The 27,898-nt window shown below is 49.4% G+C and overlaps 1 protein-coding gene across 5 annotated transcripts; it reads left to right on the top strand.

The window, feature by feature from the left end:
• The first annotated feature begins 162 nt into the window (after window positions 1–162).
• On the top strand, window positions 163–27,791 carry crtc3 (CREB regulated transcription coactivator 3). Of its 5 annotated transcripts, none has more exons than XM_062470553.1 (16): window positions 163–248; window positions 1,304–1,481; window positions 3,523–3,633; window positions 5,019–5,147; window positions 8,056–8,117; window positions 15,290–15,352; window positions 16,402–16,505; window positions 19,323–19,361; window positions 19,514–19,599; window positions 19,700–19,749; window positions 20,257–20,477; window positions 21,566–21,831; window positions 22,132–22,365; window positions 23,029–23,112; window positions 23,396–23,594; window positions 23,774–27,791. In XM_062470553.1, the coding sequence occupies exons 2-16, from the start codon at window positions 1,350–1,352 to the stop codon at window positions 23,974–23,976; spliced, it is 1,983 nt and encodes a 660-aa protein (XP_062326537.1). In that variant the 5' UTR covers window positions 163–248; window positions 1,304–1,349; the 3' UTR covers window positions 23,977–27,791. The 5 variants fall into 5 exon arrangements, with proteins under 5 accessions (XP_062326537.1, XP_062326539.1, XP_062326536.1 ...); XM_062470554.1 differs by lacking the exon at window positions 163–248 and adding an exon at window positions 264–282; XM_062470555.1 differs by having other exon boundaries at window positions 182–1,481; window positions 20,257–20,459.
• The last annotated feature ends 107 nt before the right edge of the window (window positions 27,792–27,898 follow it).

Raw genomic sequence — 27,898 nt, 5'->3', positions numbered from 1 at the left:
AGGTTACACAGGCACTCTGGCACGCACGCTGTAAAACAAAGTCAACATACTGTATTTCTTCACTTCATGTTAACATGTAGTATTACACAATCATCTAAAATGTTCAACAGTCATTCACTGCCTTCTTGTGGACCATATTGGTACTTATGTTGTTCTAACCAGCTGGTGTTTATCATGCAGCAGCACAGACAGGATCGCAGACAAGAATGTTCTGAGACTGAGTAACTACAGTAACTACAAGGCTACGGGTATACTTTTTTTTTGGCCGGGGAATGTTATGTGGTGCGTAGCTAAACAACAGAGAGCATCGTGATTTTTCAAAAATAAGATTCAAGTCAGTTCGTTTTAGATAAATCAACAGAGCGCGGCATGTATTTACTATGGATGTTGCTGATGGAGTTGTAGCTGTGTGTGACACGATCTGTCGATAACATTTATCTGGAGTTAGGATTTGGAAACACTGCTTTAGAATTTGTTGAGAAGATGGATTACGATTTTCCCTTTTAAAAGAAGGCTGTTTTTATATATATATCATTATTTGGTAACATCAGTACCAAATCCGCGGACACTTGTTGAAATACCAAAAACGTCTGCAAAGAAGTTGTAGCTTGCTAGAAGCTTTCAAGCTAACTCGCGCGTCGCAGCTGCGTATCACAGTATTATCAATGAACGGAGTGAGCAATCTATTTTCCCCATTTCTAAAACCAGCGAACAATAAGAAAAAAAGATCAGTGCGTGTCCACTTATAACTGTAGATATTTTCGCAATTTGACAAACAAATTTACGTTTTCTGAAGCATTTTAACCCCTAGCAAGCTAGGAAACGGAGCAACACTGTCAGTGACAGCAGCTTGGCCAGGCAGTAAGCTAGGCTAGTTTGGTAGCGTTACGTTACGCGAGCGGATTGAGATTCAAATAAATTGTTCTTCATTGAGAATAGCTCGGTTAGCTAGCCTAGCTAGCTATTGCAATCAAACAGGTAGCTTTGCAGTATATATAATGCGATTAACCCAGAGGACTAACTTTGATCGATTATACCACTAGATAGCTCGCTAAGTTTTATGCCTGTCGTGTAGCGGTAAAAGCGACAATTCGTTTGTTTACTTAGTTAGCTGACTAGCTAGCTAGTCTGGTCACAAACTTGTGACAGCTGAGTGACAGCTACTGTATCCAGCGTCGTTATGTGGCCATCGAATCTGACGACTTTCACTACGTTTTTGTAACATCAGTGATGGATAACAAAGAAATGGACTATTACATCGTCAACAATAACTGATTCGTTTTTGGTGCGCTGTGCTTCAAAGATTCGCCTCAAGTTCAAAGTAAAGTTTTGAAACTGCGGCCCACACAATGTCCGGATCACCGGGCTCGGGTGGTTCGAACCCGAGGAAGTTCAGTGAAAAGATTGCGCTACACAACCAGAAACAAGCGGAAGAGACGCGGGCCTTCGAACAGCTTATGACAGATCTCACTGTCTCAAGGGTAAGCAAATCCATCCTAATCAAACGCATAGAAAAAAAGTTATGTCTAGGTCCAATGGTTTGTTGTTGAAACTGCTACACCTAGCTAATCCTAATTCCTGTGTATAATTATCTCAAGTACTGTGACCTTTTTATCATCCAGTGTGAGAGGAAATACTTCAAAATAATAACTATTGTCACTCACACTGTTCAAATCTAATTCTTGATTCTTTGGGGTGTAGTTTGTTTGACTAGGACTGCTTTTTATAAACAATCACCCTTTACGCAATCTGCTTTTACTTTACTGTTTTGCTTCACTCGCAATTCAACAAGACACATCAATTAATTCTACTCAATGGTTAGGCTTCAACTCTCAAATAGCTTTTCACTGGATCACACACTCCCGCTGCTGTTCTCTATGATATGCATCAAGGTCACCACATATTTTTTCTCTCTCCAAAGGAAAATTATCAGTGTTATTGGATTGATGTTTGATGACTCGTGTAATTCTGCTCTGTGTAGTGGGCTGCAGGTCTGTAGTAAAGATGGCATGGGCATCTTTGCATTGATAGCAGACGCTTGAACTGAGTCTTAGGTTGTTGCACCAGCCCTATTCCACGTTTTTCTAGCTCACTAATTTCACCATGTAGTATTAATAGGTTCATAGGTGTGGAGGAGGACAATTAGTGAGTCATTTTATCATGCTATTCCAAGTGCACATTAAACAAATAATTTTTCCCATGTTATCTGCCTGTGTTGACAAGAACTGTTATGGTTTTTCACAGCCACAAATAGGCTACAACTCATCTGGAATGCTTTTGATTCACAACACAGTATTCAGTAGATTTGGTGAATGGGTAGTAAGCAAGTTTCTACTTCGTTACTGATATGTAGAAAATATGCTTTTAGGTTCGGTCTTCACCTTCATAAAAAATGAATGCATACTGTACAAACATTGTGAAATGAAAACAGTCTCCAGGGAAAATAGAGGGGTTCTATTCAAGTTACTTTCATGCCTTTGGTTCACAATAGTCTTCTTTTATGAAAGTGAGAGAGAGTTTGAACATGTGCAGTTAAAGAGGATGTGGTCTTGGGGCTACACCAAATTAAGCTGTCCATAAGGTATGACTTGTCAGTGACCCTGGGGAGACAGAGTAGCCCAGTGAGTGGGCTCTGTCTCCAGGGCTGAGCCAGGGGATGGGACACACTGCCAGCAAACAGCCAGAATTAGAAATAGCTGCTTCAACATTCGCAACGGTGACTGGAAGACTGAGTTGAAAATACTTAAGTGGCATTGAATTAAGGTTTGTTGTACTTGAATGTAAACTGATACTTCTGTGTACCACCGTGGGCGGCAGGTTGTTTCCACAAAGAGGGATCACTAAGAGACCTGCAGTCCTTGACTAATATTCCAATATTGTTGTATTTCCCCTCATAGCTGAATATGAAACATATTATTGCTTTGCTATCAGAATCTTGAGTTTCTGATTCTACTTTGTCAAATGAGACATCAACTATCAGTGACACTTTTGTTCTCTCTGAGATGGTCTTTCCAGTCTGTGTAAATTCATTGATAACATCAAATGAGGTCAGTCTTTGAGATTCAAATTTTGTCCTTTCACTAGTGTGAGGAAGAATCCCCCACTGATTTGCCTATTCCTGATCAGAATTGATAATTGACTGTGTTTACCTTACCTTGGCAGAACAAGCCCTGCCCTGTGGTTCCTCTGTGGGCCCTTCTAACCTGAACGGTGGTACTGTGGCAGTGGTTTAGAGAACACCATAAGTTCATTTCTAAGAATTGAGTGTGCTTCACAGTCCCATGTTCAGTCTGGAGAAGTATTGTACCTTCTCTTCATTCTCATCTGTTCCTTCCTCTCTCTCTCTCTCTCTCTCTCTGTCTGTCTGTCTCTCTCTGTCTGTCTGTCTGTCTGTCTGTCTCTGTCTCTGTCTCTCTCTCTCTCTCTCTCTCTCTCTGTGAGGTCTGTGTGTGCCATGTTTGCTGACAGACTTCTGTAGTCTACCCAGATCGTGATGGCCATGGTGTGTTGGTGTTTTGACAGGTGCAGTTTCAGAAGATCCAGCAGCTTCGTTTGTCTCAGACAAGGGCCCAGTACTACGGAGGCTCCCTGCCCAACGTCAACCAGATAGGCAATGCCAGTACCGACTTCCAGGTGAGACTCAGATCTTATTGGCCCCAGAACTGAAACAGGGGGGGGGGGGGCTAGAGGGCACTACACCCACCCCCCACTGTAAGGTCACTACTCACAGCCTATGTTCACAGCTGGGGAACAATCACCATCTATACTTATATGCACATTTGTGGCAGAAAAATAAACTGTAAAACGTGCCTATCCTGGTCAGTTCCCCCGCATCAAGAGGCGTTTACTGTAAAAGGACAGTATAGTATGACTGTTTCTGGAAACACACTCACTTTTAATAACTGTCTTTACCAGAAACAGGGGTTTTGTTCAAAGGCTAAAGTTTCTTAAGACCAGAGAAGCTAAACCACATGACGCTCTGATTACGCCTGATTTTCTTCCCTCTCCAAGGCACGGCACATCTCTGTGCTGTTGTTTCAGAAATGCAAAGCTGCCTTGGGGATGCTAAATAATTCAGATATTCTTCCAACTCAGACCGGCTACACAGAGCATGTGTGCTGTTTAGATCTTCTGGCTGGAGTGGGCTCTGGTCCCATCAGGAAGACTGGGGTGAATGTGATACAAGCAGTGTTTCTCAGTAGCTCCCGGCCCGTATCCGTGTCAGTCCTCTAAGGAGAGCCCAGGATACAGTAGTCGCTCCAGGTGAAAGTGCCCTTGTTGCTTGGAAGAAAGGCTCTTTTAGCAGTGAAGCAGTGATCCCTGGACTGAGATTGGCTGCAGAAACCAAAGCCAGTCCAGTGAAAGCCTTTCTCAGAATGGAGTCCATTCAGTCTCCCCAGGGATGTTCTCAGGGCTCAATGGGGACTACTTAATTGTATTCATTTGTTAATGGTTACTTTTTAATGATTGGATGGCCTTTACTGTTTGAGTGGTTTGCCGAAGGATGCCAAAGGGTAGACTTTGTGTTGTGCATGAATTTGCTGCAGCAAAATGTATGTTTTCATGTTGTCAGTTCATAACGGTTAATTATTTAACTTCCAGTTGTCACTGTTTTTCGCTGGCCTCTCTTTCGCCCACTGTTTAGGGAGAAGTTTTTTCTTATTTATCTACCCATATTTTTAACCTCTCTCTGTCTCTCTCTGTCTCTCTCTGTCTCTCTCTGTCTCCCTCTCTGTCTCTCTCTGTCTCTCTCTGTCTCTCTCTCTCTGTCTGTCTCCCTCTCTGTCTCTCTCTCTGTCTCTCTCTCTGTCTCTCTCTCTCTCTCTCTCTCTCTCTCTCTCTCTCTCTCTCTCTCTCTCTCTCTCTCTCTCTCTCTCTCTCTCTCTGCCTCTCTCTCTCTCTCTCTCTCTCTCTGCCTCTCTCTCTCTCTCTCTCTGCCTCTCTCTGTCTCTGTCTCTCTCTCTCTCTCTGCCTCTGTCTCCTCTGTCTCTGTCTCTCTCTGTCTCTTGCTCTCTCAGGGAGGTTTCCAAGCAGGACTGGACTCAGTCCGTGGGACGCGTCACCATGGTCTGGTGGAGAGGGTCCACAGAGAACGCAACCGCATCAACTCCCCCCACCGGCGACCCATCGACAAGCACGGACGGCAGATATCCTTCCCTGAACCAGAACTCAGCTTGGCCTTCCCTCCTAAGCCTGTGCTCCTTCAATGTTCCCCTGTCAGCCCCCTTTGAAAGGCACACCTGACACATCTCACAGGCTGTACTCCAAGGAAGCCTACATGCTCTTAACATCTAGACACTAGAAACTGCGTTCTCTTGTTAGTTAGCAGTTTCTTCATGCTGTGGGTGATTTTGGCTGTGTGTGGTGTGAATGTATCTCTGTGTTCATTGACCTTCGCTAGTGTGGGTAGATGCTGAGGCCCTAGGCGCAGAGTTAGTCATTATGATAACATGTACAGCAATATATTGCAGTGCAGCCTACCAAGGCTTAGACATTGACAGTGGGATAGATTTTGGAGGGATGTTTTTGGTTTAATGGAATACACTGTGTATGTGTGTGTGTTCATGCATGTGTTTATGTAGTATTGTGTTTGTGGTTATGTACTGCGTGTGATTTTGACTTTCAAGAACTGGGCCAGAGGACTGTGCTTGAATAAGGGGGTTGGAGTGTGGTGGTGAGAGTGGTCCGAAGGGCTGGAGGGCTGTTATCTTCAGAGAGTGGACAGTATATGGCGAGTCTTAATGCGTGTATCGACAATCGGCTTCTTCGAAAAGGTTGCTTGCTTTTCCCGGTGGCAAAGCAGCAAAGCGGTAGTGCTCATGTGTGTTTGCTCCAAAAAGGGCACCCTTTCCCTGTCCTATCATCCTGACAGGTCCCAGGATGATGGTGAGACAGGTCCCAGGATGATGGTGAGACAGGTAGAAGAAGACCGATTGTTATGCAAGCCCTCCAGCGCCTGACATTACACTCCATGTCTTGGGATATCCATCCCTGTATTGGGGTTCTCTTTAGGACCCAGCAGCTTCCTTTCACTGCAGAACACACTCAACCCTCTCTTTTTATTTATTCAACCAATAGTTTTTCACAGAGGTTCTGCTGAGGAAGTGTGTTCCCATCGAGCTGCTAATTTATGCCGAGTTTATAGAGTTGATGATGAAAATGAATTACTCACTTTGAGTTGGGACCCACTCGTATGTATGAACACAAACTCTAACCCCCCATTCCCTCTCCTCACGACTCTGTCGGTACTGGAAGAGTCAAAATCTCTCAAGGGGGGGGAGAAGTGCGTGTGTGTGTGGTACTGAGACAGCACTGTGCAGCATATGATCTTCACACTGGGGGAGGGAAGAGGCTGGGCAGAGGACTGTCTGCTGGCCAACTTAGATTTTCACTCCAAGGTTTTTTTTTCTTTCTTTTTCTTCTTTTTTTTTTTCTTCTTTTTTTTTTCTGCAGGCGCCAGATGTCCCACACAGTGGAAGCTTGTTTTTCACAAATGAGGCGAACTGTATCTGCCAAGACTAGACAGGCGGTGAAGGAGAGCGTTTGCCAGACGCTTCACGTCGGAGCTCTTCTCCTTTTCATGCACACGCTGTCGCTTTTTGATCGCGTCGGTTCGTGAATTCCGTTCTGCGAAATGATTCCTGCGTCCAGGCCTGGGCCCCTGATTCTGCTGCAGAGTGGGCTTGTTCTGTGCCCGTCCTCATGTTCACTCCTCCCTGGGCCTGGGACCACCACCAGCCTGGTGATGTCACACACACTCAGGTGGTGGAAGGGACCTGACAAGGCTCTCTCTCTCTTGCCCTCTCTTTGTCTCTCTGTCCCTATTCTCTCCCCCCCTCTCTTATTTACTCTCTCTCGGCAACCCACAGTTAATTGGCATAAAGGGATCTTCACTGTAGTCCTCCCATGCCTTCCGGCTTGAGGAACAAGACCATGTGTGTTACTGACGAGTGACTCCTGGTGCTGGCCTGTGTTCCTCCCGAGCTCCTGGCTCCATCTGTTTGCATTCAGACACTGAGATGTCAGCCGTAGAGCCAGATGATCACCACGGCGTCCCTCAGCACCGAGAGAGAGATCCTCTGTCGGCGTTATGTGCCCAGACGGCCCAAGGAGGGATCTGTTAGACAACCTTCTGAGGCGCGATCTACCCTGGTACTGGAGCAGGTGGCGTTTCTGTCAGTGTGCCTGTGAGTCATGCAGTCATTCCTGCACCCGCCCGTCAGAGAGAGCACACCCTGCTGTCTGGAGGGATGACGGCTGTTTGTTGCCACACAATCCTCCGGTAACCTGTCGGACAGGATCCTGACATCTGCTGCCTTACTGGACCGTCCAAACAATTCGTCCCCTCGGCTCCTCCTGGCGTGCGTGTGTTTCTTTTCAAAGCGAGGGAGCTTGTCTCTTGAATGCTCTGGCTTCGGAGTGAGTGAGCAGTGATGGGGCTTGGCAGGGGTAGAGGGAGTCCTACTGTCAGCTGAGAAGACATGGTTCAGCCAGGCTGTGCTGATGTTCAGGGGACACAAGTCCAGTCTGAAGGCCTGAGATTGGCAACAGAGCTGAGAGGCAGAAGCAAAAACAACAACATGCTAAAGAAAGCACTGTACCCACTGTTGGTTAAACCCTCTCTGACTTTACCTCATCTGTACTGCCCAGAGACAAAGACAGGAACTGGGCTCAGGCAGTTAATACCAGGGCTATAATGCTGACTTTGTTTCTCAGACTTCTTGAACAAGACGGCGGTATTGTCCACTCTAAATTGTCGCCCACTTGAACGTTTTTTTGTGTGTGTGTGTGTGTGTTCGCATGTTCACAAGCATTCACGTTGTAAACGGTCCATTTGTCTCGACATGTTTCCCTGCTCTCCCGTATAGGCTACCATGCATATTTTCTGTGTAATCATGCCCTGTTCATACACAGCATCATATAACTGTAGAGGTTCAAGTTACTGTTTAGTGTCTGCAATGTTTGTTGTAGTGCTAATGCTCGTTTCAGAGTTAAGTGTTGCTGCTAGAGTCACTAAGCTGTTTCAGTGCTGTTGATTCCCTTGACTGCGCCCACGTGGAGAGCTCGCCGTATGGAAACGTGTACCTGTCCCCTCCACCCGACAACAACTGGAGAAGGTGAGTGCTTCCTCCCCTTGCTCAGTCACTACTAGAAACAACTTCCTGTATTCTCTCCTGTTAGCAGTGATTCAAGAGTGTGTGCCTGTATTTGCTGAGTCATGACTACCTTGGTATGGTTGAGTCAATCAGAAGGAAAGTGAATTGCGCAACCTCTCTGATGTTTGCAGTTGTAAAGGGGATGTTTGTATTTGCATCGTCTGCTCGGAGATGCTTAAGGTGTATGAACTGATCACAGCTGATTGGACAGGCAATGCTAGCCTCAGGAAGGCTGAATCTACAAAGATGCTTTTGACAGATAGCCTTTTGGTTTAAAGGTCAGATGCAACAGCATCCTGCTGGCACTCAGGTTCCACACTGTCACAGGGTGAAGCCAGTCCACAGCACCAGGCTGCCCTGCTCTCACTGTCTCCTACCCAACCACAAATAACATCTGGCGGATGTTAACTGATAGGCTGGCTTGTTTTTAAGGTGCCCGTGCAGACAACATCCTTGTTTTCAGTTAAACTGCCTGGTTCTACCTACCCAGAGCTGGTGGTGTAATTACTGGACGTTTTTTCTCCTGTGTTTACAAGGGAGTGAATTACAGCCCTGCAATAAAAGGCTTTGCCATGCCCCTCTTCTCTCTCTCTCTCTCTCTCTCTCTCTCTCTCTCTCTCTCTCTCTCTCTCTCTCTCTCTCTCTTTCTGTGCTCTCGCTCCTACTCTCTCCTTCCTCTTTACCGCTCTCTCTTTCTCTGCTCTCCCTTTTGTCCTTCCTCTTTCTCTCTGCCTCCTCTCTCCGCAGTTGTGTTTTGAATGTCGGCTTGGCAAGCGGCCAGCAGCCCTCCGCCCTCCTCCTCCCTTGCACTGCAGAAGCTGAGCCACAGCCCAGAGCCCGTCGCTGGCCTCCATGTTGACTGTACAGTAACGACTTGTAAAACTGAATGGGGTCCACGCCCTCATATCACTGTTGACAGCAGAGAACAGGTTGGCCGCGGAGCCTCCTGACTGGGCGAACAGACTCTGCCCGTGACCTTGTGTTCTCAGAACGGAGGCAGACCGCTGGGTGGGCCATGTGCCACTCTGGGTCAGAGCAGTGTGGACCAGCCTAACGGATAACTTGATTCTCCTAGAAGGGAATTCTGCTGGGAAATGCATTTCAGTCCGACGTGGATCCTTACGAAAGACAGCATGTGTTTAATCCTAACTTATGAATCATTTCAAATCCATTACGGTTAAGACAAAAACCATGCCTAAACTGTGTGTCAGTTTAATATTTTTGGAGATGAGAATGATTTGTATTTGTAATTATCTCTGCTTTAACCCCTTTCAGTAGGGCTTAGGTGACATGGTTCTAGTGCTAACAGGCAAATGCCAGTGACTCCACCTCTAACAGAACTGGTAGAACATGTTGGCTTGGTAACCACTTGTTTCCATTATAAAAAAGAAAAAAAGAAAATAACAGGTCATTGGCAAGCAGTGGTTCTCTGAGCCTTAAGAAGATGTTAGGCCTGCTTGAACGACATCACACCAACATGATGTCATGAGTGTAACAGTCCAGGTTCTCTGGATACGCATGGCCATGAGAAAGGCAAGTGTCGCAGGCAGTCTGCCGCCTTAACAAAGGAATCAATACAAGTTATTGTATTAAAAAGGAAGCTTGGTTGGAATACTGTGTTTATGGTCCTTCTGTTGTGTGAGGGAATGACCAAGAAGGCACACGAGAACTGAGTAGGGTGCAAAATATTCAGGGGTTTATTACTTACATTTGAACGGATGGAACACATGGACAAAGTAAATAAAACCGAGTAGTGAAGATAAAAACAATACATGAGAACCAACCAATGCCTCATACGCACAGAGGTCTTCCTTCTAGGTTGGTTCTTCCTTTCTCCCCTCTGCTTGCTCCTCTCACAGTGATATAAGCCTGGGCTGCCACAATAAATATAGGGAGGGGACGCCATACATCCTCCCACTTAATAATCGGAGCAAAATTGGAGCAAACACCCCTACAGCCCAGACAGGGATGGGAGCTTCCCATCCACTCTGGAACCCCATTTAAGCATCATGTTTTCCAGTCGGACACCCTTTACTGGAACACGGCAGCCATGCTGCCCTCATGATGATCAAAGAAAGAGGTAACAAAAAGGCTGAAACTAAACAAACAAAGATATGGTAAACCAAAGGCAATAAAGTTGATATGAGAACTAAGGAACAAAAGCTATGTGACGTGTGTTATTCATGTGAAGACGGTTGTACGGTGTTGCTGAATGTTAACATGTACATAAAGAAAATAAGGATGTTTAAGTCCCTGTGTGGGCCGCTGTTAGGCGTCCATCACATGTTGCCTTTCAAACCACAGCCTTTGAAGCGGCCTGTCCATCCCCTGGGAATGGAGCTCTCCTTGTCCCCATGAGACTGGCCCCAGCCTCCTGGTTCTGCAGTGTGGCCTTCAGCAACTAGACACAGCAGCATGGAACTACCATCTGCCTCCACCTTCAGTGCCCCTGGAGCCACATCGCTGTGTTACGTGGACACTGTCCCCCCCCCCTGCAACTGGGGCTTTCACTGTGCACTTAAGAGGTCCGAGGTCAGGAACCTTGGAAAGGTGCCTCGTCCATCTGCTTCGGTTCTTTAGTGGTACGTGTTCATAGGTTGAATTCATTTCCGGAGCCTAAGTGGCTGTATTCTGGACCAGGCAGGCGCCTGACAAGGGAACGGGCTCTGTTCTGTTTCGTTTTTTCCGTGTTGAGGATTGCTCGTAGTTTTGTCGTGTTCAGCTCTCATCCCAGCCGGTCTGTTCCATCGCCTTAAGGAAAACTAAAGCTTTGCATTGTGAAAGCAATTTGGGTTGGTCTTGGTCCCGTAGCCTAAATCTTTAATGGTGTGTGTGTTGTTGCAGCTCTTGTTCAGAGAGCAGAGGAAGGCTGAATCCCTCTCCGATCGACAGTACCTGCCAGACCTGAGTCACTGAGCTGGATTTAGGTTATTTGTAGTGGTGGATTTATGGTATTTCATTTCATGCAGCAGTAAAGGAAGTAGGAGGACAGGGCTGACTACAAGATCAGACCAGACCAGGGCCAGGACAGACCAGGGGCAGGACAGACCAGGGCCAGGACAGACCAGGGCCAGAGTAGAGTAAACGAATCATCGGAAGGAGATGAGGATTCTGGGAGCCTCTGAGGTCACATGGGTCATTCCAGCTATGCGTGATCTGACGCGGAGAATATAGCTACCACCATAAAACACCTCCAGAAATGTCTAGCATCCCAGTTTGACCGCAGAGATGTGCGAGTTGTGCAGGCTTATGAATGAGTTGCACCCTCTCATCTGAGACGACGGGAGCATAGCTCCACACAACCCCACCAGCTGCTCCGAGCGCTCCCCCGGCTGCCCCCCGTGTGTGTCCAGTTGACTTGACCCTGCACCCAGTTGAAGCAGACCCTTGTTCTGGATTTGACCTCGAGGGTCACACACCTAGGTGTTCCCCCACCCCCCCCCAGTGAGAGGACTGTGTTGTGAGTGAGGGGTTGCAGATATACTGGTGTTTGTGACGAGACTCGGAGAGACGTGTCCTGCAGGGCCGTGCTAGGAGCCAGATGCTCCGCTGATCTCTCTCCGGGGAGAGAGAGCGGAGGGGGAAGTGTTTACAGAGCCGGCCACATCTGCATTGCATTACCGCCGGGCGCACAAATCCCTTTTTAACCCCTTCGGCGCCGGCCCTCGTCCGTGTACCACAGGCTTGCTCCTGCCCGGCCGTGTGGCGGTGGCCTGTCAGAGGCAGTGGCCTGTCAGAGGCAGTGGCCTGTCAGAGGCAGTGGCCTGTCAGAGGCAGTGGCCTGTCAGAGGCAGCGTTTAAGAGCGCGGGAGAGGGATTGCAGATCCCGTGTATAGACAGCGGGAGCGTGTCAGAGCGATGCATGCGTGTTTGCTTTGCAGGGGTGTTCGAGGGTACGTGATGAAAGTGCTGGGCCGGTGCGACACAGTGTCCCGGGCTTCTCCTGTGAGCGGCCGGGGGTCAGTGCTGCGGGACCCGCAGACATGCAAGGGAACGTTTCACAAAGCCTCTCACTGTTCTGGCCAACAGATTATAAATCCGGATCGGTGATAAAGATTGATGCCCTTTTTATTTTTAGCTTGTCATTTCTTTTTCTCTCATTTGGTCAAAATACTAAAACGAATAAATAGAATTCCTGTTCCCTGCTGTAGAACTATATAAGGCTGTTTGACCCTGTCGTTTCCATGTTAAGGAGTTTGTGGTTGGGTTGTGTGTATTTGGAGCAGACCGGCAGAACACATCTCCCCTGGGACCTGTAGTTTCAATGGTGCCTGGCCAGAGGCTGTTGTCTTGTCCTGGTTCCTGGGTCCTGAGGCCTGAGCACAGACATCCCCACAGAACACAGCTGGCCTGGGTCATTAGCTGGGGTCACTGCCTCTGTTCCAGTCCCACGCCCTCCTCCACCCCCACCCACCCATCACTGGCCAGCTCTTCCTACACTGGCCTCTCTGGGGACGGCATCCAAAAAACGCGGCCCAGAGGACGGGATCACACAGCCATGCGCTCCTTTAGATGCAGCTGGGTGGGATTCTGATTTCTTGAATGTGTCTGGGGGTATTCTCATTGTAGAATGGAGCTGGAATGGGATTGTGATTCTAGAATGGAGCTGGAATGGGATTGTGATTCTAGAAGGGAGCTTAGTGGGATTGTGATTCTAGAATGGAGCTTGGTGGGATTGTGGTTCTACTTTCTAGAATGGAGTAGGATTGTGATAGTCTCAGATCAGATCCCAGGATGAGTGCCACAGCAGCAGCCTGCCCCAACATGCTACAGCTGAATAAAGACTACAACAGAGGCTCTCAGATGGATGGAACCACATGCCTCCACTCCTGAGTGATATTTGGCTGCTTGGGTGGAGTGTAAATCTCTGTGTGCGTGTGTGTGTGTGTGTGTTGATTCTGTGTTTATCCTCCATGCTGCACCATTTGACCTCTAATCGTCTGGTGGCTATGTTCATAAACCTGTCTTTACCATTTGCAGATATATATATATTTTCCCCCTGTTCTAAGAGTCCCGTTTGGTAATAGTGGGAATACACAGAAAGTAGGATGAGAGGGAGGAATGTGTAGGTAGAGGCAGAGAGAGGGGAGGTAAGTAGGCTCTGGGATGAAACGAGAGTGAAGGGGAGGGAGGGAGGGATGGCTGGTCTGCCATATGGCCTGTGCTGCTAAGCCCTGGTACAGAGCAGCGCAGGGGGAGGGACAAACAGCTTCACTTGGAAATGTGCATCGAAGCTGCTGTTATCTGGGGGGGGTGGGGGGGAACAGGACCGGCCACACAGCTCTGTCTGTCTGGTGCCCTGCCAGACTCTCCTGCCCTGCCGGACTCTCCTGCCCTGCTGTTTCCTTGCGTGTGTTTGCGGTACTGATTACATCAAATCTGCGTCCTGGTCATTAAGCATGCATGCCACGGAACAAGAGGCTTAAACCATCAGTCTATAGCCCTGCGCTGCACAGTCTGACCAGGTCCCCTGTCCTGATGAGCCTTCTCTGTACCTTCACCAGCACGCCCACGTCTCTTGCGTTAGCATTGGGTGCGTTTGGGTGTGTGTCACACTCCCACTGTGATCCCCAAGGTATCACTAGAGGTAGGTTTTGCAGGTGATGTAACGCCCGCTGTGCGGGCAGGTCGATAAGCGAGCCCAGCCTTGTGACATGACAGGTGGAGAGGTGTGGCCCTCCTTTATTACCCCTGCTCCTCTCCCCCGACCGATTAGGAAGAGTCAAAGTGCAGTGATGGTCCTCCCAGGGTGGGGACGGGCGTCCCCTTCAGGCAGGGGAGAGGATCCACTGCAGGCAGGGGAGAGGATCCACTGCAGGCAGGGGAGAGGATCCACTGCAGGCAGGGGAGAGGATCCACTGCAGGCAGGGGAGAGGATCCACTGCAGGCAGGGGAGAGGATCCACTGCAGGCAGGGGAGAGGATCCACTGCAGGCAGGGGAGAGGATCCACTGCAGGCAGGGGAGAGGATCCACTGCAGGCAGGGGAGGGCTCGGGTACTGCTGGTACATTTACATTTAGTCATTTAGCAGACGCTCTTATCCAGAGCGACTTACAGTAAGTACAGGGACATTCCCCCGAGGCAAGTAGGGTGAAGTGACTTGCCCAAGGACACAACGTCATTTGGCACGGCTGGGAATCGAACTGGCAACCTTCAGATTACTAGCCCGACTCCCTCACCGCTCAGCCATCTGACTCCCAGCTGTGGTATGTGGTACTGCGGCACAGCGGTACTGTGGGATCACCACAGTGGACAGCTTTCTAACTGGGAGAGAATCTGGGTTTCATGGTTCACTGAGTCCAGCTGTCTTGACACACACTGCACAGCACTGTACAGCAGTGTGTGTATGTTCAAGGTTAGAACCATCTGTACCTCAAGACTAAGTGACTGTTATAGAGCTGTGTTGTCTTGGTTTGAAGGAAAATCATTTCAGTCTTGTATCACGCAATCTGCATGCCAGGAAAACATGCCGCCGACATCAGTTGGAGTTTTGAAGGTTCCTTCATGTGGAATCAAGATGGTGTTTGTGTGTTTAATTTTTATTTCAGTACTTGGACACATTGTGGCAGAATTCCATTGAAGATCATTTTTCCCTTGCCATTGTTGTGGGCTGAAGAAGGACTGCACTTGATCACATGTTTACTTTTGTATTGTGCCTGTTGCCAGACAAACCTATCTCTCCAGGGGGTTGTGATCAGACGGGGGCGGCTTCTGATTTCTTGTGCAATCTACTGCAGTGATACCCCCCCACATACACACTTAGAATTCCATCCTCCTTTTTTAGCGGTGTGCATCTCTCATCTCCTGTGGCCCCCAGTTAGAGAAGCACTGTTCTACAGTGCCTCATCTACTGCACCTGTTTTTCTCTTCACTCTCTCAGGGGGCAAGTTTGTCTGGATCATTTGTGTGTAGCAATTATGTATGATTTATTCTCACTTACTCTCTTGTACTGAACCCAGTACAGGGGGAGTAACCAACAAGCGTCTTGGGATGTCCTCCTCTAAATGTCTGTCATGTCTCTATCTCTGTACATCTCTCTCTCTCTCTCTCTGGTCTTTCTTTGTATTTTTATCTGTATCTCTCCTCTGGTATCTCTGTATCTCTCTCTCTCTGGTCTCTCTTTGTCTCTGAAGGGAGCAGCAGCCGTGGACTGAGGAGAAACGCCCTGGGTTTAGATTAATATCACAGCTCAACAGGTGACCTTTGACCTCTACAGTCGTTCCTCTCTCTCACGTAGACCGGCCTCTCCGGACCACTTTATCACTCTGCTCTCTTCTGACTGTCTCTGTCCTCTGTGATGCTCTGCCAGGACCCTCCTCATCCCGACCATCACTTGATCCTCCCCCGCTTATTTATTCTGTCAGATGAGGCTCTCATACACAGGGTCGCAAAGTCAGAACATTACTCTACTGTGGTCTGAGTGGTTATCTCTCCCTGTATCTCTCTCTCTCTCTCTCTCTCTCTCTCTCTGCATCTCTCTCTCTGCATCTCTCTCTCCGTTTCTCTCACTCACTCTTTTTAATGCAGCACTAATCAATCGTTTTTCCTCACTAACCCTTTGAGCTTTAGGACACCACAGTGCCCCGTGCTGCCACTAACACCGCCGGCGTGAATCCACAGCTGATTCACGCCTTCCTTTAACCAGTTCTCTCTTCCTCCTGACGCCACCAAACACAGACACACAGGCCTCGGCCAATCAGCGGGGCTCGTGAAATGGGTCGAATGAGAAAACAGCGTCAGCTTCTGTCTCCAGGTCAGGGATGTCTGAGGGCAACAGGGAGGGGTGACTGAGCCAGCGCTAGGAGAGGGACATGTCCAGAGAGGGAGAGAGGCAGGAACACAGCCACTGGAGCTTAATGGAGAGCACTCGAGAAAGCCCTCAGTTGTAGCGAGTGAAAGGGAGGCACGTGAGTGCCAAGGTGTACGCGCGGCCACTTGTCGCAGCGGGTTCATGAATGAATGAATGAGTGCGCGCGTGCCCGAGGTCCTCATCGAGCGAGTGTGTGCCAGCGAAGGTGCGTTTCGAGATTGCATGAATGAATCAGCGAATGAGTGTGTGTGTGTGTGTTCTTATCAGCAGGGCCTAAAGGAGAGTGAGGGTTCACAGGAGTGTGTAGGCAGAGCAGAACTCTGACCAGGATGACTCAGTCCCTCACTCAGTGCGCCAGGCAGTCTCGTGTCCGGGTCCAGCGTGTCCCGGCACTAACATCCTCCTCCTCTTCCCCGTCTCTCTCCTCCTACACAGAACCAATTCGGACTCTGCGCTGCACACGAGCGCCATGAACCCCAACCCCCAGGATCCTTTCGGAATGAACCAGCAGATGGGCAGAGGGCCACCCCAGCGCAACGGTGAGAGCACACGCACACCCACACACACACACACACAGAACCATGCAGCAGTGTAGCATGGCACATGCTCAGGTGAGAAGAAGCCACACCTTAGCCAAACGGGAAGATTTTCAACTGAGGCTCAGTCCCCTCGCTCGCTCACTCCCCTCGCTCACGCCCCTCCCTTCCCCCCTCACTGTCTGGCTCGTTCACACACGTGTGCACGCTCGGCTCCCGTACATGCCGGGCTGCAGCGACGGGCTGCAGCGCCGGGCTGCAGCGCCGGGCTGCAGCAGCAGTGGGCTGCAGCAGCAGTGGGCTGCAGCGCCGGGCTGCAGCAGCAGTGGGCTGCAGCAGCAGTGGGCTGCAGCAGCAGTGGGCTGCAGCAGCAGTGGGCTGCAGCAGCAGTGGGCTGCAGCAGCGGGCTGCAGCAGCGGGCTGCAGCAGCGCCGCGCTCCCGTCAGGGTAATCACGGTGGTGTTTGTGTTCCTCTCTGTAAGTAACTTATTAACAGAGAACACAGTTCATCTCTCCGGCTCTGCTCACTTTGCAAACACAAAATGGATGCTCAAGAGATGCTTGTCCATGGCTGGCGCTGAGCTTTGGCGCTGAGCTTTGTCTCTGACCAGGGTAATATCCGTGTAGTGCTTCAGTTGGCGCTTGCCGCTATATTACATGATTTTGTTTTGGGAGCGCAAATGTTCCTCAGACCCCCCCCCTCCCTTGTTGGGCTGGAGTGACAAGGCGTGTTGCTCCCGTGTGAAGCTGAGGTGATTTTGACATCTTTATTGCATGGAAAGCTGACAGGCTCTCTGTAGGGCCCTGTGGTGGATTACTACTGCCTTTGTTTAGCCAACAAGTTTAAACAGGATATTGTCCAAAGATCCGGTCCAAGCGTGAGTTTCAAATACAAACAGAATCTCTACACGCCGACAAGGCTGAGGGTGTTTGGTTTCTGCCGCTCTGCCTGCACCGCACACTCATCTGAGCCTTTCTGTCAGGTGGGCGCAACTGCTCACTTCTCAATCAATGTTTTTTTAGGCTTTTCTGCTTTATTAATAATAGTAAGACAGGAAAGGGGGGGGGGGGGGGTAGAGAGAGAGAGAGGATGACTTGCAGCAAAGGTCGCGGGCTGGAATAGGGCCCGGGTTGCTGTGGTAGGCCTTAGCTTAATGTAGTATGCCATGTTATTACGCCCCCTGCAACCACTAGAATGGTTGACGGTAGGATGATTATGACCTTGTTATTACTTGACTGTCGGCATTCACACCTGTATGGTGTATGAACACACAGCCCTGAGCTGCCTCACATGAAGTGGAAACAACTACAAGTAGAGACAGGCTCCTGCTCTACATCAGACACCTTCCCTGCTCTAGACCAGACACCTTCCCTGGTCTAGACCAGACACCTTCCCTGCTTCAGACCAGACACCTTCCCTGCTCTAGACCAGACACCTTCCCTGCTTCAGACCAGACACCTTCCCTGCTCTAGACCAGACACCTTCCCTGCTTCAGACCAGACACCTTCCCTGCTCTAGACCAGACACCTTCCCTGCTTCAGACCAGACACCTTCCCTGCTCTACATCAGACACCTTCCCTGCTCTAGACCAGACACCTTCCCTGGTCTAGACCAGACACCTTCCCTGCTTCAGACCAGACACCTTCCCTGCTTCAGACCAGACACCTTCCCTGCTCTAGACCAGACACCTTCCCTGCTTCAGACCAGACACCTTCCCTGCTCTAGACCAGACACCTTCCCTGCTTCAGACCAGACACCTTCCCTGCTCTAGACCAGACACCTTCCCTGCTTCAGACCAGACACCTTCCCTGCTCTAGACCAGACACCTTCCCTGCTCTAGACTAGAGACCTGAGTATAGTATTGGGACAGGAACACAGTCAGTGTAGATTGGGCCAGGAACACTCTTCTGGTTTCTGTCAGTAGCATCTGTGAGCAGTGATGGAGTTGGAGGTGGAGTCACCTGGCGGTGTGGGACATCTCTCTGCTCTTGTTGTGTCTGTGCTCTAACAAGCTGAGAGCTGACCGTGCTAACAAACAGACCGCTGAGCATGAGAGGGAAAGGAGACGGGGTTTGAAGGGAGGAGTGAAGAGGGTCGTTACAAGAGCACACAGAGAAAAAGGCTTGAAGAGGAAAGAAGGAGAAAGATGTGCAGAGATATTTTGTGTGACGCTGGAGAGAAGAAAGGGAATGAGAGGGAGATGGAATGAGACAAGGCACAAGAGGGAAGGAGGAGTGCTGGTCTGGCGCCCTGCCTGCTGTTGGTAAGAGAGGAGGGGGAGGAGGAGGAGGAGGAGGAGGAGAAAGAGCTTCTGTCCTATTTCGGATCATAGAGACCCAGGAAAACAATGGTCCTCTTTCTAGTCTCCCTGGGCCTTTGGTCACTCAGCCCAGCCCTGTGCTCTGCTCTGCCCTGCCCCCCACTCCGCTCCTCTCTCTCTCTCTCTCTCTCTCTCTCTCTCTCTCTCTCTCTCTCTCTCTCTGTTTTTCTCTTCTCACACACTCCTCTCTCTCTTCTCCCTCCATCACTTCCTCTTGCTTTTGCAATGTCTAGCAGCCTTTAAGGATAGAGTGTGATTTGAGCCTGTGTGTGAGACACCGCTAATATACTAACAACCCAGACCGGGCTCTCTAGTCAGAGGAAGTGACGCCCTACATGCATACATGGGGCACCTGGGGAAGGGGTTACACTTTGATTTATGGGTCTTGTTTTAGTTTTTTTAATCCTTCTCTCTATCCATCCCTCCGTTTGCCTCTTCTTCTGTCTCTCTCTTTCTGTCTCTCCTTCGGTCTCTCGATCTGATGGTGCCTGGGGAGCAGCCAGTGTCAACGAGGCTGAGGTGGATGGCTCTGGTGATGGTGAGTTGGCCTGTCCCTGCTTTCTCTCGCTTCTCACACACACACACACACACCTGTGTCTCAGCCTGTCCCCCCGCCCAGACGAGCTGTACATTGATCTGGCTGTGTTCCATTGTGACCATCGGCAGGCCTGTGTGTTCCTGTGTCCACAGTGTTCTCCTTCCCCTCCCTGTCGAACGAGGAGGGGCTCCTGGGAGTCAGCAAGCCCCTGCCCAAGCAGCTGTGGGAGGCCAAGAAGGTAAGCCCCCCGGCATGCCGAGACGGTCACTGCAGCAGGCTGCCACACAGGCCAGCCTCAGGGGACTCTGGGTAATCACGCTGATCATTACCTGTTCCAGGTCCAGTCTCTCTCCTCGCGACCCAAATCCTGTGAAGTGCCTGGAATCAAGTAAGTCATTAAGATCGTAATGAAACACCATGAACATATCTATCCCCCCCCCCCCCCCCCCCACATAGTGTAATAGAAGATTAAAACAAAACAAATACGTGAGCAATGAAGGTTAGGGTGGTTTGATGCACTTCCTCATTACTCAGCTGCAGTTAGGACCCTCCTGTTGTGTTGTCTGAGAGTACACTCAGGGAGCAGTGAATCAGGATCTGCCCAGGCCTCGTCCTGCTGACTCACACAGGGAGAACGACTGGCGTGTGAGGCTGCTATTGTTGCTGTTTGTTTGGACGCAGGACTAGGCCTGGCAGAGGGGCGGCCATATGAGGCACAATATTGTTCTCGGGTGTTTGTGGTCAGTGCTGACAGCAGTCTAGTCAGTACAGTGAGTCAGGACGACTCCACACCATGCCATCCTGCAGGGCTTCCTCCAAGCTGCCTCGCAGCCTCGCAGCGCCACAGCCCGGTCCCCTAGCTGTCTCTAACGCCTCTCTCTCCTTCCTGTCCCAGTATTTTTCCGTCCCCGGAGCAGAACGCTGGCCTGTCCCACTACCAGGGCTCGCTGAACACGGGCGGCTCTCTCCCGGACCTCAGCAACCTGCACTTCCCCTCCCCGCTGCCCACCCCCCTGGACCCCGAGGACGGGGGCGCCTGCCCCAACTTGAGCGGGGGCAGCAGCACCGGCAACCTGCCCGCCGCCATGATGCACCTGGGTATAGGAAGCACCCAGGGTGGGTTCAGGGGGCGGGGGGGGGGCGGCTTATGTTTAGGTAATGGTGTTATATGTGTGTTGCGTTTAGGTGAAGGTATTGTGCGTGACTTGTGTTTACTTGAAGGTGTTATGGGTGTGTGTGTGTTTTGTGTTTAGTTGAAGGTGTTATGGGTGTGTGTGTTTTGTGTTTAGTTGAAGGTGTTATGGGTGTGTGTGTTTTGTGTTTAGTTGAGGGTGTTATGGGTGTGGGTGTGTGTGTCTGGTGTTTAGATGTAGGTTTTGAATGAGTGTGTTTAGATCAAGGTTTGAGTGAAGTGTGTGTGTGTGTAGTGATCCCATGGGGGCTCCCCTTGATGGTTTCTTCTCTCAGGTAGTGAGCTGTTGGAGCTGGTACTGCTGGGGCCTGTGGTGAGGCTGTGTGTCGTGGAGCAGCTCTCTGAAGCATGTGAACGTAGAGAGACGTCTCGGTCTCCCCAGCCTCCTCCCTCTCCACTCTCTATCCGATCACGGCTATGTCCGCTCTCTCTCTGGCTTTCCTCCTTTGTGTGTGTGTGTGTGTGTGTGTGTGTGTGTGTGTGTGTGTGTGTGTGTGTGTGTGTGTGTGCGTGCGTGCGTGCGTGCGTGCGTGTGTGTGCATGCGTGTGTGTGTGTGTGTTATATACACTCTTTTATGCATCCTTTCAGTCTGGCTGGAGAACCAAGACTCAGATGAACTTTGGCCCTATTCTGAATTCAAACAAACAGCTCATTTCTTTGCTCTCTGTTTTCTTGCTCTGTTCCGCCGCCCTTATTTCCCTCAGTCCTCCCTTCTCTCTCCTCTCTATCTCTTAATCTCTCTCTCTCCCTGTCTCCCTTTGTCTCACTAAAGTTGGAGAGTGAATAATTCAGTCCCAGTGTTTTGGGTGTGGTTTGGACAGAGGGCTGGATAACAGAACACATATCATATCCTGTCTGCTGTCTCCCAGGCCCGTGTCTTAACACAGCCACTCTCTCCCCCCTCCTTCAATCCAAGACAGAAAGAGGGGGGGGGGACTGATCCTTGACTGGCATCAGTACCGCTCCGAGCTGTCCGGCTCACACCGTCTCTGGTTCTCTCTCGTCCTCCAGGCCTGTCCTCGTCTCTGAGCAACCCTTCCATCCAGGCCTCGCTCAGCAACTCCCAGCTGCACTCGTCCCTCAGCAACCCCTCCATCCACTCGTCGCTGCGCCTGGCGTCTCTCTCCAGCCCTCCCCCGGGGGCCATGAGCAGCTCGCCGCGGCGGCGCCCCGCCCCCATCAGCCCCCTCACCCTCTCGCCCGGGGCAGAGCAACGCAGGGGCCTGGCCAAGCAGCTGTCCCCCACCATGTCGCCCTCGCTGTTGCCCATCACACAGGTACACACACACACACACACAGGAATACACACAGGTACACACACAGGAATACGCACACACACACACACAGGTGCACACACGCTCACGCACAGGTACACGTACACACACATACACACAGGTACACACGCATGAATACACGAATGCACGCACGCGCACACACACACATACACAGGTATACAGACATGCACACATACAGAGGTAAAGCACACACACAGATAGGTATACACATAGGAGCATGCATGTTCCCCCCCCCCATCAGCGCTACATAGTGAGCTTTGTGATGTCCTGTGTCCTGCCCAGGGTGTAGCTCTGGACACCAGCAGCATGCCCATGGAGCCCCCCCCTCCCTATCCTCTCTACCAGCAGACCCAGCACACAGTGGGGCAGGGGGGGCAGCAGTGTCAACAACAACAACATCACCACCAACAACACCATCACCAACAACAACAACACCATCACCAACAACAGCAGCAGCAGCAGCAGCAGCCAGTTTCCCCTCTCCAGAACCTTCCCCTGGACTTCAACTCCAGCCCTGTGAGTGAGAGAGCAGTCTGTCTGTGGCTCCGTCCTCATGTCCACTCACCCCCTCCTATCCCACCACCCTTTCTCTGTTTCTGTGGGTTTAATGTGGCGCGTGTGTGTGTGTGTGTGTGTGTGTGTGTGTGTGTGCCTGCCTCTGTGTGTGTGTGTGTGTGTGTGTGAGAGAGAGAGTCTGGCAGTCTGGGTGGTCGGATAAGAGGCAGGGATATTAATAGTCTCTCCAGGCTTGCTTTCTGAGCACCCCACTGATCTCTCTGTCTCTGGTGAACTCTCCTCTCCTGTTCACCTGATTGGTCCCTTGCACAAAGTGCTCCATACCCCTTTCCACAACACATCCACTAAACCTAATGCTCTGCTCTTTGCTCAATGAATACAAAATTCTTGGTAACAGAGACCAAAATCCGATGTTCAAAAGGAGATGGTAATTGTCTCAGGCCTTTGGCCCAATCATCAGTCAGTGAGCTTGATTGGAGCCTGCCTGTTGTGTTTGTAGAAGCACACACAGGTCCCAGGAGGACTTAGTTAGGATCTGCATAACCATATAACCATACCTGCATAACCATATCCCCTATCGGGGTTCAAAGTGATCCTGCGTGGAGCTGCTTGGGCACCAACATGCTCCTAACTGTCTTGTGTCGTCTCCTCGGTCTCTCCCAGCACAACAACATGGCAGCGTTCTTCAACGACCCCTTCATGGACACCCAGTTCTCCAGTCGCCAGGCCAAGACCCTGTCCTACCAGGTAAGCCAGAGGGCCGGGGGCAGGGGGCCGGGGGCAGGGGGGGAACATGACGCAGCAGGCTCTCTCTCCTCTCCAAGGCCTCTCAAAGAGCACTCACTGTTGTGCTCGCACCTCAGCAGAGATCAGACAGGTCACGTGGCTGTGGGACTTAACTGGTCCATAGGCACTCGTTTGGTCTTTGGATCCAAGCATCAGTCGACAAGTATGAATGCTATTTGTGATACACAGAGAGGTATGGATATTCTTGGTGTGCAGAGGGTCATGGTGCCTTTGCTCTCCCCAGTTGGACCAGTATAACATGCTGGAGAACGCCATGAGCTCCATGGCCGGGGGCTCCTGTTTCGACCCCTCCTCCTTCTACTGCTCGCAGGCCGCCCTCATGGGACTGGGCGGTTCCCACGGCAACCTGCAGGACCTGCAGATGAGGCCCAACATGTTGTATTCCAACTGTAGTGGAGGGGTGCCCAATATCATCCTCACAGGTAGGCCTGGGGGGGGGGGGGGATGTTTCAATGCCTGTACTGTCGTTTGTGTGTCAATGCAACTTTTAAATGCTGTGCTGCTGAATCAAATAAAGGTCCAATTCAATCCAAATGGATAAAAGGGTTTAGGCCTAGTAGAAGAGAGCACCATGCGCTGACCACGATCCGTCTCCCTCCAGACGACTCCAACCCCAGCCTGTCTAAGGACATCAGCAGCATCCTCTCTGCCGTCCCAGAGTGCTTCGACTCCGAAGGCTTCCCATTGGAGGACGAGCTGCGCATCGAGCCCCTCAGCCTGGACGGACTGAGCATGCTCAGTGACCCTGACATGGTCCTGCCTGACCCATCTGTGGAGGACAGCTTCCGCAGTGATAGACTGTGAAAACAATCACACACACACACACACACAAACATCAACAGCTAAGACCACACACACACACACACACACACGTGTACAATTGTAGAAGTACATGCATGCAGACAATCTGATCTTGGAGCCATTGCTGCGCTCGCCCACCACTGCCACTGAGATGAGACTAATGTGAATACGCAGACACGCACGCGCACACTTGCTTGCACACTCGCACCATGACAGAGGAACAGACATGTGAACAGACCCTGTTTACAAATAACATTGTGAACCTTTTCACACATCCCGTGTAATCATTCACCGTAAGAGATGTCTGCAGCACACATCCTGTACATCTGCTTACTCCATACACACACACACACACGCACACACACACCAACACGCACGCATACACACACGCATACATCCCTTTCCTCCATGTGCAGCCTCTCCTCTGAGGCAGGCCTGGGAGCCTGTAACCTGCAGCAGTGCTGGTGTTGGAGCACGACAGCCCAGAGGGAGAGAGGTACACGTTCCCACTTTGTCCATCTTCCTCCGCCACGGTCAAGCAGCTCTCCCTCTGAAGACTGGGAGACAGTCCCAGCGGGACAACCCCTCTCTCTGAGCGGGACAGTCCCGCTCAGAGAGAGGGGCTCGGCCCTGGAGCTCTCTGCGTGGTCGTCTCTCTGTCAGATGTGCTGTTCCGGGTTATATAGCAGCAGGATCCTGGGGCCCTCTAGGGGGAGAGATGGGTGCTGTGAACCCCAGAGAGGCTGCCTGTCCTCCTGACAGTCTCCAGCGCTCTCTCTCTCTATATATCTCTTTCTCTCTCTGTCTCTCTCACACGCACAAACACACACATGAAGACACACCCCATGCTGTGTGTTCACAGCCACGTGCAGGCATGGCGAGCCCGGTCACCACGGCAACCGGCGACATGGCAACACCGTTGCCGTGGTTACGGCCCACAGCAAGCCCATCGCCATGCAAAGCGGCGTCTCGGGGAGAGTGTGTGTTGGCAGCACCAATGTTCCTCACTTTCTGACCCCCCACCATCCCTCCTCCCCTGAGGACACAAAACCGTCACCAGCGCGGGGGGCCAGCACTGCTCTGATGCCATACAGTACTAGCAGGGCTGTGCCAGGCCAACCAGCCTGCCTTGTCCCCAATACTGATACATGGTCAGGCTACAGCCAGGCCTGCCAAGGCCACTGATGACCCACCAGGCATGGTACACATGAAGACTGGGAGGAGCCGTCAGTCTGGACGAAGCATTGTTTTTTTACGTCTTTCCTTGCATACACAGGCCTAGTATATTTTTTTTACAAAGTTGTTTGCCACAGATATATATATATATATACATACAAAATAAGTAAATATATATATATACACAGTATATAAAAATGCCTCATTAATTGCAGTCTGACTAGAATGTATTTTTCCAACGAGACTAAAAGGGCAAACCGTTTACAAAGAAGTTTTAATATGACAACGATACTTAATATTAGAGTACAAGTTTAAAAGCTTTTTGTTACAAAACTAAAAGATATTGTTGCGACCAGATCTATTTTCTTGTCACAACATGAATAGATACAGTTGCCCCTGTCTGCAGACACCAGTAGACTGACCTCCAGACACTGTCTGGGGCACCTCTGGCTGTTAGTGGTGGTTATGAGGACCTCTTCCCTTTTAATACAGGAGAGTGGGTGTCTGGAAGTGCTGTGACAGCCTAAACCATGGAAAGGAAAGGTTTGTTTTTAGCTTGTTTATCTTTACGTGTATATCCATTATATAAGAAACTGTTTATTTTACCTTTTTTGTACTGACTTGTAATGCGCTCTTTCTATGTGTATAGTCTTGTTGGTTTTTAATGAGGGAACACTCTTTGCTAATTGTGGATAGATAATTTTCGCACTGGACTGACTCACTACCCCCTCTTCCTCTCTCCATGCTGTCGTGAAGATCCCAGTAATGGTTGAATCGAGACCTCAAAGAATTGCTTTTATTTTGAACACTTAAAAGTAGTTACTGTGGACATCCGGTATAATATTGGCTTGTATGATATTTTTGCACTGAGCACATCCCATTCTGTGGATTGAATATTAATTTGATAATATATATAAGTATATATTACAGTATAAATAAATACATATATTTTATGGCATATATTTTACCCTAAAACCCAAAGATCACTTTTTGAGAATGAATCAAGCCATAGTCAGGACAGACTGAGGTGAGGCTTTACATTGTCATCTTAGTCTGTGTGATAATATATCATGATAATATAGCTAAAAATACACATACTTTAGGGAATATGGTTAATTGTTTCATAACCCAAAGGCCTCAATGTTTGTTTTTCCCTAATAACATCGTTCATTCAGGGCTCTGCTGTTTAGTGCCCCCTTAGGGTCAACTGATGCATTTTTACTTTAGGATGCTATGAGATTTTAAATGGATTGAAACTTTAAGTGCATTCTAGAGTAAAAATAAATAAATGAGATGGGGAAAAATGTCTCCTCCCAGGGAAAGTAACAAACTTGCTTGTTTGGCTATGCACTTTTTTAATCTGTGAACAAGTGAATCGTAGAGGCAGCCTGTTGAGCAGGCAACCGGCTAAAATTATGCAATGATCATTTTTATTATCTAGATTGTAATTCCCTTTCTTCAGATTTTTGTACAATATGTTTCTATAACTGAATTTTTAAAACAAGACCAATATGTGTGCGATGTCCACAGTGAAGAGGCTGGAGATGAGCGGAGAAGAACAGTCGTGTCTGAGTCCACTCATTAGTTTCCTCTCACACACTGGTTCAGTCTTACTGCAGTGGAGACGTCCTCTACGTTGCATAGTTGTACTGCTGCATTGGGTGTTATCTTTGTTCCGTCTCACCCATGTCAGGTGTCATAGCAGCTACGTCATCAGAGTTGTGAACCTGGCGTGCTTGCTGTGCGAAGTGTGCATGACACTTATTTTTCTCTGGTGCTTGGGACACCTAACATTCTCTCTGGTTCCAGCACTTTCTATTCACAAAAAAACACGTCTGAAGCCTTGGACCAGCTCTGCGACAGGTTCACTTTGTTTTTTTTATTTAAAAAAGTTTTGTAATTAATTTCAATTACAGTACTTATCAGTACATATCAGCTTTTTTACCTTGTATAAAGGTTGATAGCTTATGTACTGTGTGCAATGAGGAAAGACTGGGTAAAGCATGTCTAGGTCTGGTCATTCCAGTCTCCTGTTCTGGCCAGATTGTTTTCCAGACCCATGAAACCTTGATCACTGCCTGAATGCATTTGATAATGTATCCGTTCTTCTGAACCCTGCCTCCCTGCTAGTCTCCCAGCCTCCGGATGGGCTGACCTCTGCTGCCTTACTTCTAAGAATGTCCCTCTGTGACCTCTGACCCCTTGTGACACGCTACTTATACTGTGAGTTTTTATCCCTGTTCGATTTTTCTCTGCTTTCGTTTATACTTTTACTCTCTTGCTTATTTTCAGGCTTGTAGGTTGGCTTTTTTCCCCCAGATTTTAATACCAATGTTAGAGCTAATGTTATTGTTGTTGATGTGTAGTGTTGTTGAAGGATTCTTTCTCTCTTTTTTTGGCTTTGTTCTGTTTTTGTTTTTGTTTTTTGTTACCTTTTAAAGAAAATGTACAGTTCTATTATTTAAATAATGTTTCTTGTCCACTAGTGTTACTACTTTTTTTGTAATATGTCATTTTAAATCTTCTCATTTTTTCAAATATAAAATTTACTACACCACAAGGCTTTTTGGTTTGTGATGTATATGTTATAGTGCTTACCTTTTGATTTAATATAAACAATAAAACCCTATACTGTGTATCAAGCTCCAGGTTACTGTTTTACTTGTCACTCATTGTGCTGTTGTAGGATCAGTTACTTGTTAAAGACTGAGAGATTTTAGAGCCAGCAGATATCTGGGTTCATATGAAC

This window comes from Osmerus eperlanus, chromosome 10 (genome assembly GCF_963692335.1).
Source record: "Osmerus eperlanus chromosome 10, fOsmEpe2.1, whole genome shotgun sequence".
NCBI lineage: Eukaryota > Metazoa > Chordata > Actinopteri > Osmeriformes > Osmeridae > Osmerus > Osmerus eperlanus.
Note: the sequence above shows the minus strand (reverse complement) of the source record. Positions and strands in the feature narration are given on the sequence as shown.

What these genes read in the sequence shown, in the direction of transcription:
- crtc3 (XM_062470553.1), top strand. Translation starts at nt 1,350, where the DNA reads ATGTCCGGATCACCGGGCTCGGGTGGTTCGAACCCGAGGAAGTTCAGT. An exon ending in TTAATATCACAGCTCAACAG is followed by an intron (nt 15,353 to 16,401) that starts GTGACCTTTGAC and finishes CCTCCTACACAG; the next exon opens with AACCAATTCGGACTCTGCGC. An exon ending in GGGTATAGGAAGCACCCAGG is followed by an intron (nt 20,478 to 21,565) that starts GTGGGTTCAGGG and finishes CTCGTCCTCCAG; the next exon opens with GCCTGTCCTCGTCTCTGAGC.